Source organism: Myotis brandtii, unplaced genomic scaffold (genome assembly GCF_000412655.1).
Source record: "Myotis brandtii unplaced genomic scaffold, ASM41265v1 scaffold454, whole genome shotgun sequence".
NCBI lineage: Eukaryota > Metazoa > Chordata > Mammalia > Chiroptera > Vespertilionidae > Myotis > Myotis brandtii.
The window spans coordinates 3,427,907-3,444,834 of NW_005367354.1; the positions used below are offsets into that span (position 1 = coordinate 3,427,907).

At 35.2% G+C, this 16,928-nt stretch overlaps 1 protein-coding gene across 6 annotated transcripts in view; it reads left to right on the forward strand.

The window, feature by feature from the left end:
- The window catches only part of ATAD2B (ATPase family, AAA domain containing 2B), a 110,636-nt gene that overhangs the window by 59,734 nt on the left and 33,974 nt on the right, over positions 1-16,928 (forward strand). For all 6 annotated transcript variants that reach the window (XM_014546686.1, XM_005874932.2, XM_014546685.1 and 3 more), the window contains 3 exons: positions 3,238-3,424; positions 12,165-12,350; positions 15,814-15,949. In XM_014546686.1, the coding sequence (XP_014402172.1) occupies positions 3,238-3,424; positions 12,165-12,350; positions 15,814-15,949 (509 nt within the window). The remainder of the gene's footprint in view (positions 1-3,237; positions 3,425-12,164; positions 12,351-15,813; positions 15,950-16,928) is intronic.

Here is a 16,928-nt window from a genome sequence, read left to right on the forward strand (position 1 = left end):
CCCCCCCTCTCCCTTCCCCCCCCGAGTGCACAAATTTTTTTTTGTGCAGCCTCTAGTAGATAAATAGAATGTTAGAAGATAAATACTATGAAAAAATATAGAGAATACTAAGAGGTAAGGGAGTTTTTGGGAGTGAGATAAGTTGCAGATATCCTTGCATATATATTTTGGTATTTATTTGATACTTGCCAAATTTAATTTTGGGAAATTGTACTTTTTCCCACTCCAACTCTCTGAGCCTTGGTTTCTTCATCTGTTTAACAAATAAAAACTATTTTTCATTATTTATGTTTTCATAATTTTTTCATCTGTTAATAACCACTACATCTTTCTCAAAGCTAGATCACCCTTGAGCCTTAGACCCTGTCCAACTACCTATCTTCCTTTTTTGTGCCATAGATATTTAATTTTAATTTTATTTATTGATTTGAGAGAGAGGAAGGGGAAAGAGAGAGACATTGACTTGTTGTTTATGCATTCATTGGTTGTTTCTCGTATATAGTATGCTGAGGATTGAACCTGCAACCTTGTTGTGTCGGGATGATACTCTAACTGAGCTACCCCTGCAGGCTGTGCCATGGATCTTTTAGTGTATACTGGACTGTGTCCCCCCTTCTCTTCCTTTGAGTCCTGTGAGCTCCTACTCGTTCAGTTGTCCAACTAGAATTGGACATCATTCTCAGCTTCCTCCTCTTTCCTTCTGTATTTAGTCAATGACAATGTCCTGACTAAATAAGTCTCATCTCAGGGTGTTCTTTCTCACCTCTCTCACAGTATTCTTGTCTAGACTGTCATTAAGATCTCATGCTCGGGTTATTATAGCAAACCACTAACAGGTCATATTTCCTCCTGTTTTGCCTTCTTTATAAAAATCCTTCCCTGTACTGACATACTGGGCTAGAGTTACCTTCCAATATCGTGTGTGAGATTATGTCACTTCCCCTGCTTAAGCATCTTAATGCTTTCTCATTGTCTTTAGTGAACATTCCAAACTTATAACATGGTTTACAAAACCCTTCATAGCATTTCTCCTTTGCACTTCCCTTCCCTAAGCTCCCCACCCCCCAGTACCTTTACCCCTGCATTGCCCTAAAACCTTAAAAGAAGCTGCTATATGAACTGTATTCTTTAGCTCAAAGGGCCAAGGCCTTTTTAGCCTCTGGTCCTTTGCACATCCTGTTTTTATTTCTCGGTATTCATCTTTTCTGCCTCCCGTCTGTTGGGTTTGTGCTTCAGTAACGCTTTTCCAGGAAAGCCTTCTATGAGTCTTTAATTGGGGTCTCTCTATGAGTCTTAAACAGTGCTGCTTGTTAAGCACACTGTATTATAATAATTTATGTATATCCCTTTTCCACCAAGTACCATTCAGTTAGGAGTTCTGTGATAACAGTGGCATCATTAGAATGTGTAGGGCCAACACATTCAGCTTAGGAAGCATTCTACAATTGTTAAATGAATGAACATTTTAAAAATATTATCTATTTGCATCTTTTTTTTTGATCTGCTTATATTCTGTGCTCATGAAAGTATTCTTTATTAACTCTATGCACATCACCTCTTTATGCATTGAGAACCATTTTTGTTAATGGCAAATTCTTGATCTTATTTGGTTGTTTACCATTTGGTTCAGGTTGTAATTTTTGAATTATAAAAGTTTAAAAATTTGTATGAATTAGATACATGTATCTTTTGATTTTTCTTATTTGTTTCTGTGTGAGCATTCATTTTACTTATTCCTTGAAATGAGGATCTGAATCCTCCTTATTTTAAACATTTATTTTGTAATTCACCCTCTTCCATTTTTTTATGCTTTTATTTTATGTAACATTCTTTCAGTTACTGTGATTTGTTTCCTGGGTTGCCTATTACCTTCCACTGAAATGTGTTACTTTTCCTTGGTATATTCTACATTCTGTTTTGTTATTCTGTTCTGTAATATGTTTCAGTATAAAGTAGGGCACATCTTAACATAGTGTGGTTGGGAGCCTGGGCTTTGCGATTATATGGGCCTGAATGAGAATTTGAAATCTGTCACCACTGTGTTATACAATCTTATACCTAACCTCTCTGAACCTTGGTTTCTTCGTCTGTTTAATAGGTGGAAACTATGTATTTCACAGAATTGTTAAGAAAGTTAAACGATAAATTTGTATGAAGTGTTTGTTAGTAAAATAGGTTTAAATGTAAAATTGGACCTAACATCTTTTTTCAAAAATTTATTGATTATTTTTTCCAGATAATGTGGTGAATAAGCTTTAAATCTCCCTCTCTCAAATTCTTTTGGGATTTTGATTTGAATTTTTAAATGTATAAAATAAAATACATATGTCTTTATAAAATCAGACTCATGATGTATTCTATATCATTTCATACTTTTCTTATAATGTTTGTTTTGCCATTTGTGTTTTGCAGTTGTAAATAGGATCTCATTTCTTTTTTTATATTGGTTCTTGATGGTATTTAGGAAATCTTTTTGCCTTTCTTTTTCCATCTTTTGTCTTATTACTTTGCTGGTAGATTCTGACAATTATTAGATGATTCTCTTGGATTTTCTAGTACATAATCATCCTTTTCAAGTAACAGTGTTTTCTCTATTTCTTCCCATTAGTTCTGTTTATTTGCTTATTGCATTGCTTAGAATTTACTTCATTACCTATAGTAATTGTATATGAATTTGTTTTATTTATTTGAATTTCATTAATATATTTTCATAAACCTACCTTCTCTAGTGTAGGGCTTTAGATGTCATATTTGAGAGTATTAGCCTAGAAACAAAATTAGCTGCCATGAAAAAGTCCTACCCTCCTCCCCCCATTTAAAAAATTGTGGTTAAAATACATACAATTTAACATTTTAACCATTTAAAAAAAAAGTCCTATATTTTGGATAATCTTCAGATGTACCTCCTTGTTGAAATGGGATTCTTAACATTTGACCATGGATTGATGATAACTAAATCACACATAGTGTCTGAAACATTTTCCAAGTTAATATATTTTTACTTTTTTTAGAAGTGGTTTTTATACTTTTACCTCTTGGTTATTATGGTCAGAGAGATCAACATTTTAAAACTAATTAATGAAAAATGATTCACTTTACTTAAAAAATAAGAAAGATAGGGAAGTTCTATTAATGTGGAGTTATATTCTTTTAATGTAAATATATTGCCTAATATTTCATATTGATTTTCAGAGTGTATGGTTTCAAAATAATTATTATGTCTTACATGTATTGCAGGTCACCATATCATCAGCCAACCTCTTATAGGCCAAGATTATTGCTGTCTGGAGAACGAGGCTCAGGTCAAACTTCTCACCTTGCTCCAGCGCTTTTGCACACTCTAGAAAAATTCTCTGTGCACAGACTAGATCTCCCAGCACTTTATTCAGTTAGTGCCAAAACACCTGAAGAATCATGTGCACAGGTAGGTTTGTGCCATGTCAGAGCAGTTGCAACTTCCTTGGTAGTGTTAATAGATAAATTTTTTCAAAGAACAATAATATGAATATTAACTTTTTGTTGCTTATTTGTTAACATAATATTAAGGTAGAGAATTCTTTTGATGTGTAACATTTTTCAAAGTGAGTTTGTTGTTTTTACAATGATACTTCATTTCTGAAATTTTAATATTCTGTTTCTTGTATTAAAGTTTAATGAAATGGTGTAGAAAGGGAATTTCTTTTGCCTTTTTCTGACCCTTTTTTCAAAGCTATGGTTTCAGAGCCTTTCTAGACTTAACTCTGTACTTATAGGAAGGGAAATGATACCCAATTTGAGATGCCAAGACTTAACATTTATCTAGAAACGTGATATTTGGTTTTCAACTACGTTATATTTGCTAAGTTGTGAAACAAAGTTCTAGTGAGACTGCTTATATTTCTTGAGGTTCTAACATATAACTATGAATTTATTATAAGTGTGCCATGTTATAACTAGAGGTTAGGGGAATAAGATTTTTAGCCAAAGGATCGTGTCTTCACCATTTCTGTATCTCTGACACAGTGCAGCTTAGGAAGTGCTCATTGAACGTTTGAATAATCTATACTAATAAAAGGGTAATATGCTAATTAGACTGGGACACCTTCTGGGAGACCTTCTGGACAAAGCCATGGTGGTGGGGCCGAGGCAGAGGCAGTTAGGGGTGATCAGGCCAGGAGGTAGGAGGGGCAGTTGGGGGTGAGCAGGCCGGCAAGGGGGGCAGTTGGGGGCAAGAAGGCCGGCAGGCAGAGTGGTTAGGGGCAATCAGGCAGGCAGGCAGGCAGGTGAGCGGTTAGGAGCCAGCGGTCCCAGATTGCGAGAGGGATATCCAACTGCCGGTTTAGGCCCTATCCCCAGGATCGGGCCTAAACCAGCAGTTGGACATCCCCTAAGGGGTCCTGGATTGGAGAGGGTGCAGGCTGGGTTGAGGGGACCCCCTCACCCCCGTGCACGAATTTCATGCACCGGGCCTTTAGTAGAGTAATAAAGATGTAATAGAACTAATAGATGTAATAGAGTAGTAAAGAATTTGTACCCGTGTAGGGATAGATAAGGTAATAGAACAAAAGAGAGAATTCATTTATGCCTGTATAGTAATGAGAATTTAGTATCTGATGATGATGCTATTTAACATCAGTAGATAGAATAGATGGATTATTTAATAAATGGTCTTAGAAAACTGGCTGGTTCAATAAGGGGAAAAGAAAAAAAACAAAACAAACTGGATTTCCTACCTTTTTCTGTAACCCAAAAACAAATTCTAGATTGTCAGTGGAACTGTTATGAGCATTCATAAGGTCATATATTTATTATCTTGGGTATGGGAAAATGATTTTTAAGCAATGAACAAAATCCAGAAAACATAAAGATATGAACAAATTTGACTACACATGGCCAAAAAATTATTTAAATAAAATTAATAGACATAATCTGGTAGGTATATTTTTAACATGCATGTCAAGGACAAGTTTCCTAAACATAAAAAAAATCTTAATGTTAGTAAGAAGAAATATTAACAGCCTAATATAAAAGTTGGCAAAATTGGAGCATGCCATTTATAGGGAGAAAAAAAAATGGAAAAAGCAACCAATAAAAATCTGAAAAGATTCTTAGCCTCACTTATGAGTGAAAAAATATGCAAATTAAAGCAATGAGATACCATTTTAAAACAACTGTTAGGTTTGTAAATATAAAGAGCTTGATAACACCGAGCATTGGAGATGTGGGACACTCAGACATGGTTAGTAGAAATGTAAATTTATTGAACGATTTTGGAGTGTACTTTGGCACTGTCTTTTAAAATTTCAAGTACATATACCATTTGACCCAGGAAATTTACATTAAAGAATTTTCCCTAAAGGTATATTAGCTGTAAGTATTCACTGCTGAATGAACAAGGATATTCATGACAGCATTGTGTAAAATTGCCAAACAAAATAAGACCAAAAGAAACAAACGGAATGTTCTTTAATGGTGGACTGGCTAAAATAAGTTATGGTATATTCTCACATACAGAGGGATATGGTGAAGCCATTAACAAAGCTGAGGTAGTCTTACATAGGCTGATATAGAAAGATGAAGGAGATAGCAGGTTTTAAATCAATCTAAGTATGATATTCTTTATGTAAAAAAAGCCTTAAAAATGCTATATCCATGCTTATATATAAATGGAGAGTTTATCTACGAATATGCTCCCCCCCCAAACAACAATAACCACCTGTTAATAATAATTGCTTTGGCATGGAGGAAGGAAATTGAAGGGTTGGGGAAATGGATAAAATTGGTCATTTTAGTTTATACTCTGCTGCATTGCTTGGAATATTATTTTTCTTTTTATATGTATATTTGACAGTATCAATCGAACAAGATAGAATCACATTGAAAGGAAAATGTGATTCACTCTGGTCGGTGTGTCTCAGTTGCTTGGAGTGTTGTCCTGTACACCAAAAGGTGGCGGGTTCAATTCCCAGTCAGGGTACATGCCCAGGTTGCGGATTTGATTCCCTGTGGGGGCACGTACGGGAGGCAACGGATCAATGTTTCTCTCTCTATCCCTTCTTCTCTAAAAAAAAAGGCACAAAGTTCCAGTTATAAAATAAATAGATCCAGACATGTAATGTACAACATAGGGAATATAGTCAACAATACTGTAAGCACACTGCACATTGACAGATGGTTACTAGACTTAAAGTGGAGATCACTTCGTAAGATGTATAAATAAATGTTGAATCACTGTTTTGTACACCTGATACTAATACTGTATGTCAACTATATTTTAAGAAAAAATAAAGTATGTGCATTAAAAAAAATCAATAAAAAAGAAAGAGGAACATTTTCAAAATGAGAGGGTAGTCTGCCTATTGTTGTTCCTTATGGCTAGTATGTGTACATATTTACATACATTTCTGGCTTAGTAAGGAAGTACTTAGGAAGCATTGTAGTAAACTATACATTGATATTACTGAGATCCTAGAACTATTTTTCCTGAATCCTAGTTGGCATCATTGGGCTAAATTTGAATTCTAACTGCATGCTCTTTGGTCTCTTTCACATTTCTTGGCTCTTACTACTACTTTTTTTTTTTGTCATGTGAGTGGAGAGGATAAAGAGAAGTGTCACTTGGTAGTGGAAAACAACAAAAAGCCAGTATTTATTGTTTTGGTTGTATTACATTGCATCTAATACACCAAGACGTCTCATCTCTGCTTTCACCTGTAGGCTCCTGGGTTAGAAGTAGAGCTTGTTCTTGAGTGACCATCAACTGGATGGTCCATTCTGCCAAGGAACTGAGTCAGAATTTTGTAGTCATGGTACTAGAAGCTCAGACTTCCTCTGAACACTGGCCAGAGACCAGACTAACTGTTCTGGTTAATCTCTATTTGTATCTTAAGTGCTTATCTAAAAATATTTTAAATTCATGAACATAATACTGTCTTTTTAAAAATCTTCATTATGTGATGAAGCTGAGGAGCTTATTCTTAACTTGTAGAGATTGGCAAGCCTGAGTATAAGTTAGGTGTGAGTCTTTGGGAAGAGAGAGCATGAATCAGGTGCTGAAAGACTGGAAAGATGAAAAAACCCTTCTTTCTATACTTCTGTCCTATTTTTCCTGTTTTTCCTTCTCTTTTGCCTTGCTTCTCTTGGGAGCTAGTTCTCCTGTAGGCAAGATCATCTCTAAATAAATGTGGAACATAAGGGTTCAGTCTGTGGCTAATCATTATTCTGTGCTCTTTTCCCCAGCCTCTAAGATACTTAATATAAAATTGGTTATTAAAGCTCGGCTGGTGTGCCTCAGCAGTCGAGCATCGACCCAGGAACCAAGTGGTCCCCAGTTAGGGCACATACCTGAGTTTTGGGCTTGATCCCCAGTAGGGGGTGTGCAGAAGGTGGCCAATTGATGATGTTCCTCTTTCTATCTCTCCTCTCCCTTTCTCTCTCTCTGAAAATCAGTAAAAACATAAAAAAAATAAAATTGGTTACTAAATACTGTAACATGAACATGAAAGGTAATCGTAAAGGAAAGAAGTTCTAAATCACCTTTAAAGGGCTGTATTTATCCTATCCTATATAATAAAAAGTTAATATCCAAATTGACTGAAATTTTCTGGGCATGGTTATCAAATTTTCTGATTCCCTGGCTCCACACCCATAGATTCTGATTCATTAAATTTGGGGTGAGCCCTAGGAATCTGCACTTTAAATATCCTAGGTTTTACTATTCTAGGTCATCAGTAGATCCCACTTTGGGAAATGTAGTACTTTTGCTGATCACTGGATACTTGTTAGACATTTATTACTGAAACAATTGCCAGAGATCACGAAGTGGAAGTGTGTGTGTAGGTGTGTACATGTTAACTGAGTAATTCATAGGCTGTAGAAGGAGAATGGAAAACCTTGGTGTAGCCTGGAAGGTTTATAGTTGTTTCATTAAGTTCACGATTGATTATTGAATTCTACAATAAGGCCAGAGATGTTAGTATCTGTAGTAAAAGACTTACCTGTATTAACACTCTTAAAAACAACAATAACAACTATGATTTCCCTTTTCTGACATCTTCAAATGTATTTTGTTGCCTTTTGTATTATTTCTATTGTTGATTTAGGCAAAGAGTGATTGAGTGTGCTGTATTTTATCTTTTTCATTAATACAGAAGTATGGTTGAATTGATACATTTGTATATGGTCTGTCAGTTTGAGTCCTATACGATGTTGCATATCATTTTAAATGGTTAATAAGGTCTTTTTTTAGGTGAAAACTTTAGTATTTTTCTTTCCTCAGAAAGAAAATGTACCTGGAAATGCTCAGAGGAAATCTTTTTGATTAAGTAGCATTAAGGAACTAATATACTTACCTGTGTGTTTACTTTGGATTCTCGTGTGTTTGTGCATAAGGGTTTCTGGATTTTTCCTAGCAGTCTGTGTATACTTTGGATACTCTTGTGTTTGTGTATATGGCTTTCTGTTTTTGAATTGTAAACAAATTAAATCATACCGGTCCATCGTCTACCACATTTACAAAAATTCTTGAAGTTTTTAGGCAAAGAAAATACCAGAAAAGAAATTTGGGCGATTTAATTTTCATAACAAGTTGATTTGTATTATAACTATTTGTATTATAACTATTATTCAGAAATCCTAGTATAGTTATGTTTTATAACAAGCTGATTTTTGTATGCTTGGAGAGAAACTGGGTACTTTATTTCTTCATTCCTGAATCTTCATATCCAAAACAGTGCCTTCTTTTCACAGAGGTGCTTAATAAATCTTAGGTAAATAGAATATAAATGGAGTAAAATGATATATATGAAGTACAAATATCAGCAACATAGATATCTATTTTAATATTTTGTGATAACATGGTATAAGGCATTAAATTTATTTCAATAGTGCTTTTAAATTTTTATAAAAATTGAGATATTTTAGCCCCCAAGACTTTTCTTTTACTTACGTTGTATGAATTTAGCACATTCATAATACTGTAAATGTGATCAGAACAAATTCTGGAAGTTTATTGATGACAAAAAGTTGTTTTCCTCTCTCTTATACAGCTCCTTTTAGGAAAGTGAAAGCTGTACTGGCTTGGAGCTTTCTGCTTCATATATATTTGTTTTGAAATTATTCTAGCTTTCACATTCTGAGGGAAATAGCAAGGGCTGTATATTCTTTTTATGTATTTATTATATTTTTATTGGTTTCAGAGAGAAAGGGAGAGGAAGAGAGAGATAGAAACATCAATGATGAGAGAGAATTACTGATCGGCTGCTTCCTGTACCCCCCACACGGGATCCAGCCCACAATCCGGGCATGTACCCTGACCTGGAATTGACCCATGATCTCCTCGTTCATAGGTCGATGCTCAACCACTGAGCCATGCCACCTGGGCTGTCTATTCTTAATTTTTAAAATATAGTACATTTTTGTGCCCTGAACATTTTAATTTGGCAGCTAAAGTACTGACTTGAAAATCTAGCTTTTGAGATGATAAGGACTATAGATGCAGTTTGTGTTATTAGTGTTTCCTTGCATGGGTACTTCTAACTTCAGTGGCCTGATTTTTGCCTTTCATATCTTTAATATTCAGAGGGAGTAGTTTGTGATTTTTTTTAAAATAAAGAAACAAAACTGTGTTATATAAGGGACCATGCTATCTGGGGGCAAGAAGAGGCCATAAGGAAATGGAGTATATTGTTTAAAGAATCAAAATGAACAGTTCCCATACACTGATGTTTGTTCATTTTATTTGTGCAAGAGTGCTGGTCATGTCAGAGGTGTTTTGAAACGGTTGGTTCAGTAATTTGGCCTACTGTCTTTTTTTCTCTATAACAGTTTTTCTGTTTTCTACTACATCTTGCACATCCACCAATCCAAGACACCCTGTAGGTGAGTATTTTTCTAGTTATCAAATGGCATCACTTATTCCCAAGACAGTTGCCACTTCACTAAAACTAGGCTTAATTTTCTACTTGGAATTATCTGGTTAATTGGTTTCACAGAATGTATCTTATTCCACAACTTTAAAAGCTACCAGCAAATTGCTGAAGAGCTGTTTTTACATTATAGAAAAGTCACAATAGGATTATCCTTTTTTTCTGAAATTTTAAATACTATTCTCAGAGTCTGTACTCTTTGAATTTTCATTATGAAAACTGGAGAATTAGAACAGATTCAGTATATATTTAAAGAAAATATGAAAGTTTGTTTTAATACTCTGAGATACAATGGAGCAAAGAATTTAAAAGAAAACTTGTTTTAGTAGTGCTGTTCAGTTTTTCTAGAAATTAAAGATGTTTTTCCTCTAAAGGCTTAGGAGAAAAATTTTTGAAAAACCCTCAACTCTGTTAGTGTTGGTGATGCTTATATATATCTAGTTCAGCCCTGCAAATAAGTTTAAAACACTACAGTACAGCATTATTTAACTGCTGGCTCTGTAAAGTTTTTATTATCCCTTAACCTTGAGTTGCTTTGCCCATACTCTTTAACACTTGTTAGCAGTTAGGTGTTCTCAACACATCTGCCAAGAAAACCTAACCTACAGGTACTAGAATGAAAGGCCAAATTTCATTTTTTAAAAACACGTTAGTTTCTCACCTCCCTGCGCACGTGGTACCTGCACAGCTGAATTAGGTAGCTACTTTGGTGAGGCTTCTCAGTAAGCTGTATAGCTTGTTAGTCTTTTTCATGTACTTTTTCTCCCAGCTGACTCCCTAGTTACCAGCACAGAGTGGGAGCTGGAAAGTGACAAAGGCATTGGTCACTGTCTTCACACATCATGCCTAATCTGGGTGGCATGTAACAATACTTTTGTAAATCAAATGCCTCACTTGCCTTTGTGCTGCTGTGTGGTTCCTTCATTTTGCCGATATTTATGCTTGTTTTTCTCTTATGAATTTTCTACAAGAACTTTGGAAAACAATAATCCTTGGATTTTCAAGATCCAGGATAAGAGGGTGCATGTTTGCAGAAAAGGTCAAAATTTGAGTCCTGAAGGAGTTGTACTGTACAACTGTTCTGGATTGGTGGATATGCAAATGTTAAAGGAAGGGAAGGAGCAAATGTTACTTTTGATGTGAGTGATCATAACATCTACATTTTATTTGAGCATCTTTCATCTGGTTTATTATTAAATTGGCAATATATTTTATACAGGAGGTTTAAACTGTATAAAATGTAATATTTGAAAAATTCATGCAACTGGTAGGCTTCCTCATTAAGAAAAATAATCCTTTTCATTCTTAGAAACGTTTCTATAATCCTAATCATTTTAAATATTAAATTCTTATTTCTGTATCTTGAACATTATATAGGTTAATTGAAATGTGTGTTTTAAAATAAGGAAAAATAGAGAATTTTAGAAATAGAATTCTCTAAATTGAAGAAAGATAGATTTTTGCACTTATTTCTACACTTGTTAAAAGTCTTAAAGAGATGTCATATTAACCTGTGAGAATTTATTGATGGGCTCTTGAGCTGTTGACGTATATGTAAAGGGTTGTAGTTCTGCTTGGCAGCTTACTGATAGCCAACCTGTTCTTTATTGGTGTTTGTTGGCAGACTGAAGCTACAATAGGACTCTTTTTAATACCTGAGGAAACTTTATCTTGTATTTTCTGACAGAGTGTCTCAGAGTTTTGTGCTAATATATTTATTGCTTGCTTGAGATGCCAGGGTATTTTGTGACGATTTTGAATTGAAGATTGAATTAAGATAATTTAGAGAGGTGAAGAAGTGGTTCAGCAGTAGTACATTAATTTTAAGTCTAGGGTGGTACATTTTGTTTAAAATGTTTATTTCATATGTTTAGTGATTTTAGCCAATGTGCACAAACATGTAAACTATGTCTTCCTTTTTTGTGTGCTTACTGATATCTCTGATGTAGGTGACATCCTTATCTCTTCATTTGCAGCATATTTTATAGATAAGTGGAACAGTTTGATACCTTTATATTATTAATATCTACTGAATAGGAATTATAAAATGGCGAAAAATACTTTAGGTGGGGCAAGGGTAGATAGAAGCTATATGGCTTGTGCATCATATCTTGCACAACTTAAATATTGTGAAAAGAATTACTGAAAAGAATTACTATAATAGGCCTGACACATTTTTTGTATTTGGGGTTTACTGGGTAGACTTTAGAATGATATCAGTTTGAATTTTTAATTCCTTTTTCTCTAATTCCTAATTAGATTTTTCGTGAAGCTCGAAGAACAGTACCTAGTATTGTTTACATGCCTCACATTGGTGATTGGTGGGAAGCTGTCAGTGAAACTGTGAGAGCAACTTTTCTGACTTTGCTACAAGATATACCATCATTTTCACCTATATTTCTGTTGTCTACCTCTGAAACCATGTACAGTGAACTTCCTGAAGAGGTAAGAACTGCTTGAATGTTTATCGTTAGTATATTGTTTTAAAATAGTTGACCTTGCCCTGGCTAGTGTGGCTCAGTTGGTTGGAGTGTTGTCCTGTGCACCAAGAAGGTGGCAGGTTTGATTTCTGGTTAGTGCACATACCCAGGTTGTGGATTGATCCTCAGTCTGGGCACATGCTGGAGGCAGCCAATCGGTGTTTCTCTCTCACATCAGGGTTTATCTCTCTAATTACTATGAAATCAACTGTCAAGATTCATGCCTTGGTTGTACCACTTACTAGTTCTGTGACTTAAACAAGTTAACATCTAAGTTTGTTTCTTTTTTGATATAGTAGTGATATAGTCCTCACTATTGTTGTGAAGATTGAGATATTTCATGCTTAGACCAGAACCCAACATGTATATATATAGCATCTACTAAAAAGACTTTAGCTGTATTGTCATCAATTCCATTATAATTATCCTTCTCATCTGTTAGATTATTTGTTGGGATTTGACCTTTCAGCTTTTTCATTGGCAGCATCATGCTAAGTTGAATATTATGATGATGATGTATATTTTTCAGATCCGATATTTAGCTTTTGAGTTCAAATTCAATTTATATTTAATATATTAAAATCAAAGGTAAAAATCACAGTTTTAGAAAAAAGTAGTATATCAAGTCATGTGAATGAAATTGATTTTCAAAAAATTATTTTAATACCCAAGTATTTATGAATTGGTGATTGTTGAAACAAAATATTCTATATACATGTGGTGAAGTTCCTAGTCAGCAATAAATGAATAAACTACTGATACAGTTTAAAGTCTGGATGAACCTCAGTATATGATGCTAAGTGAGAGAAGCTGGACACAAAAGACTACTAGTTGCATGATATACACTTTGTAGAAGAGGCAACTCTCTAGAGATAGAAAGCAAATCTCTAGTTGTAGGTCTGGGTGTCTGAATGTGAGGGATTTGATTGCAAATGGGCATGAGGGAAGGTTTTGGAGGTGATGCAAATGTTCTAAAACTGACTTGTGATGGTCGTATAGCTGAATGTACTAAAAAACCATTGAGCTTGAAAAAGGATTAATGAGAGACATTAGAAGGTATGCATAAGTATACCTGGGGAAGTCAGAGAAAGCGTCACCCAGAAAGCATCGGCTTGAGTGGAGAGTTAAAAACTGGTTTAGGAAAGAGTGAGTTGCATGTATAAAGACCAATGTGAACCACGGTGAGAGACAGAATGATTTTTACAGGGAATTATACAAGGCTTGTCTTCTTGCAGCATGATGTTTGAGGCTGAGAATGTCAGAAAATAAGTTAGGAGTAAATTGAAAGAAAAATAATTTAGCCTACTTATAAAATGATGGATTCTGAGATCATTGTAATAACCTGGCAGGAATACCACAGGATTATTGTAGACTTACTTTTGGTATGTTTTATATTCGCAAAGTTCAACACAGTGTTGAAAAATGTTGAGAAGGGAGAATATTTAAAACTGAAAATAAATGTTTTGCTATCTTTGAACAAAATTCTGGTACTTCTAGGGCAGTGGTCGGCAAACTGCAGCTCGGCAAACCGCGGCTCGCAAGCCACACGCGGCTCTTTGGCCCCTTCAGTTTGGCTCTTCCACAAAATACCGACATCTGCGCATGGGCCACGAAGTTGCAATCGCACTGCAATGTGCTCACCCGCACGTGGTATTTTGTGGAAGAGCCACACTGAAGGGGCCAAAGAGCCGCATGTGGCTCGTGAGCCGTGGTTTGCCGACCACGGTTCTAGGGTGTTGTGTTGTGTCTACGTATTTTGTCAGGTCAGAATTAATGTTAGCTATTTTGGCTATATTTTGTCTAATGCCTCTTCACTCTTACAGGGTCTCCTCTATGTTTCTCTACCTTTATGGTATCAGAATGCTTTCTTTTGAGACTCTTTAAGATCTTGATAGCAGAAAGTAAGCCTATTTTCTTCAAGTTTATAACTGCAGTGTCTGGCACATAATGGTATTCAGTGGTAAATATACACATCAGAACTTCTGAATAAGGGCCAGCAAAGCAAAGACCAAAGGGTTGGAGGGAATTGCACAGGTAACTAGTCTAAAAAAAATACTGGAAGGATACAAAGTGAAATTTTATAAACTCTTAAAGGATTTGGCTTTGGGTTGAGGTAAATAAATTCCATTCAAATTTTGAATTCTAGTTTCTACTTTTCATTGATTGTTTCTTCTCTATCTTAGAATTTTAGAGCTAGAAAAGTCCTTTATAGATTATGTCATCTAGTCTTCTCTATTTATTCATTTTGTGACCTTAAGCTAGTTAGTTAAACATTTACAAGCCCAACTTTCATCTTTTAAATGAGGAGTGCCTTCATACCTCATTGTTATAAAGATTGAAATAATATTTATGAAGTTCATAGTCTTCAATTCAGTAAGTGGTTAGACATAACAAATTGAATAGATTGTCTAAAGCTTACCACAAATATATGGCTACATTTGGGCTAAAATCTGATGTCTTGAATTTTAATCCAGTATTCCCATACTGTCATGGTTGGTACTTTCTCATATTAGTGACTGCTTCCCTTTTTAATTATACTTCCCAGTTTGATGTGGGTTGGGGAACAGAAGAACGAGCATTACTCATTAGTACATGCTTGTGCATTACTGTGTGCCAGGCCCTGTGGTAAGGTATAGAAAAACAGATGACTAAGAAATGGTCTGTTCTTAGGGAGTTTGGTGTCTAGAAGTAGAAATAGACCTTCTAGAAAAACATATAAATTAAGTGCAGTCAAATGTGGATGACATAAAGAGGATTTTAAAAGCATACCTTGCAAGGGGGATAGTTGGGATTAAAGTTTGTATAGAGCAGATGAACACAGGAGAGGTATAGATAATGCAGCTGGAAGAAACTGACTTACTAATTTTGCTTGGGAGTTTTGCATGGAAGATAGTGCCATTGTGGAGCATTCTGTAAAGAGACTGAGGTATAGTTCATCTGCAGTGATACCAGGATTCTAGACAATACAGTGAAATAGAGTCGGTATGGAAAGAATCCAGGAAAGGAAGCCAGAGAAGAGGAAGTGCAGAGAAACAGTGGAAGAGCAGGCAGTGTTGGCCACTTGCCAGCTGTCTGTTGTAGGTGCTAGGTAATTACTTTTCAGCTCCTGTGCAAAAAGCCCTCTGAGATTGTTGCCATCTGACTGTTATATTCAACTATCCTTTTTACTATTATCCTCTGACTCTTCCAGCTATAGTATAATTTATTAATGACTTGGGCAACTAAATCATTCTTCCATTCTTGTTTAGTCCATGAGGTTGAACTTTTCAATAGTATAGCCTGGGACTAGGTTAATTCTAACCCCACACGAATCTTAAATGAAGATTGCAAATGGTACTGAAAATTGAAGAAATTATAATTGGATATAATATGTAAGCTTTTAATTCTCTATATATTTAATATTTTTGTGTGTGTGTGTTTGTTTATAGGTTAAATGTATCTTTAGAATACAGTATGAAGAGGTCTTATATATTCAGAGGCCTACTGAAGAAGACAGAAGAAAATTTTTCCAAGAATTGATTCTTAATCAGGCATCAGTAGCTCCACCACGAAGGAAACACACTGGTAAAGTTCCTAAATCCTTTAGGAAAATGGGCGTGGGGAGTGGAGTTAAGAGATGGCTTTTTTTGGAGTCATTTTTCAAAAATCCATTTCTTTGTGGAAGTGAAAATAGTTTTCAGGTTCTATTTATCTTTAGATGGACTTATGTAGAAGTGGCAATGTGTTCACCTGATTTCAGATTGAGAAGTACAGCCTCATTGATAAAGTTTTACTAATAGATGACAGTTACTGAAGTGTTCTCCTTATCACTTCAATCCAGATGCTCTTGGTAGATTTCACATTCTGAGGCTCAAAAAATCAAAGGAAAAAAGTCTTTGGTTCGTTCTGTTTTAGTCACTGTAAGTACTGAGGACTCAAACTGTCAGTTTGTGAAACACCAGGTGTTGTGCTGATTACTTTGAGGGCCAGGAGCTGATTGGAACATTTGCCTTTTCTGGTTTATTTTATTTATTGATTATATTTTCAAATATTTATTGAGCACCTATTATATTAGACTAGAGGCCTGATGCACAAAATTGTGCAAGAGTAGGCCTTCCTTCCCCTGGCTGCCGGGCACTGGCTTCCCTCTGGCACCTGGGACCCGGCTTCACTTGTAGCCCCGGCTTTGTCCAGAAGGACATCCTGTCTAATTAGCATATTATGCTTTTATTATTATAGGTATCTTATGCTACCTAGGCACTTGGAAATCTATCATGGCTTTGTTTTGAGGATTAGAGTTTTCTTAGATTTGGGCTCAGAGCATTAAGAGGGGCCTCAAAATTTGTCAGATTTCAGTCCCCTGCCTTAAATAAGGACTATATTCCAAGTCATTCAAAAGAGTTTCTTTTCCTAGTCTTAAAGATAAGAATTCTTTACTTAATCTTTCAGCCTCTTCTGGAAAATAATAATCCTGTTAGTTAAAAAAAAATCTAAGCCTCTTTCCCCTTGTTCTTTTTTAAAGATCTTTATTGTTGAGATTATTATAGATGTCCCTCATTTTCCC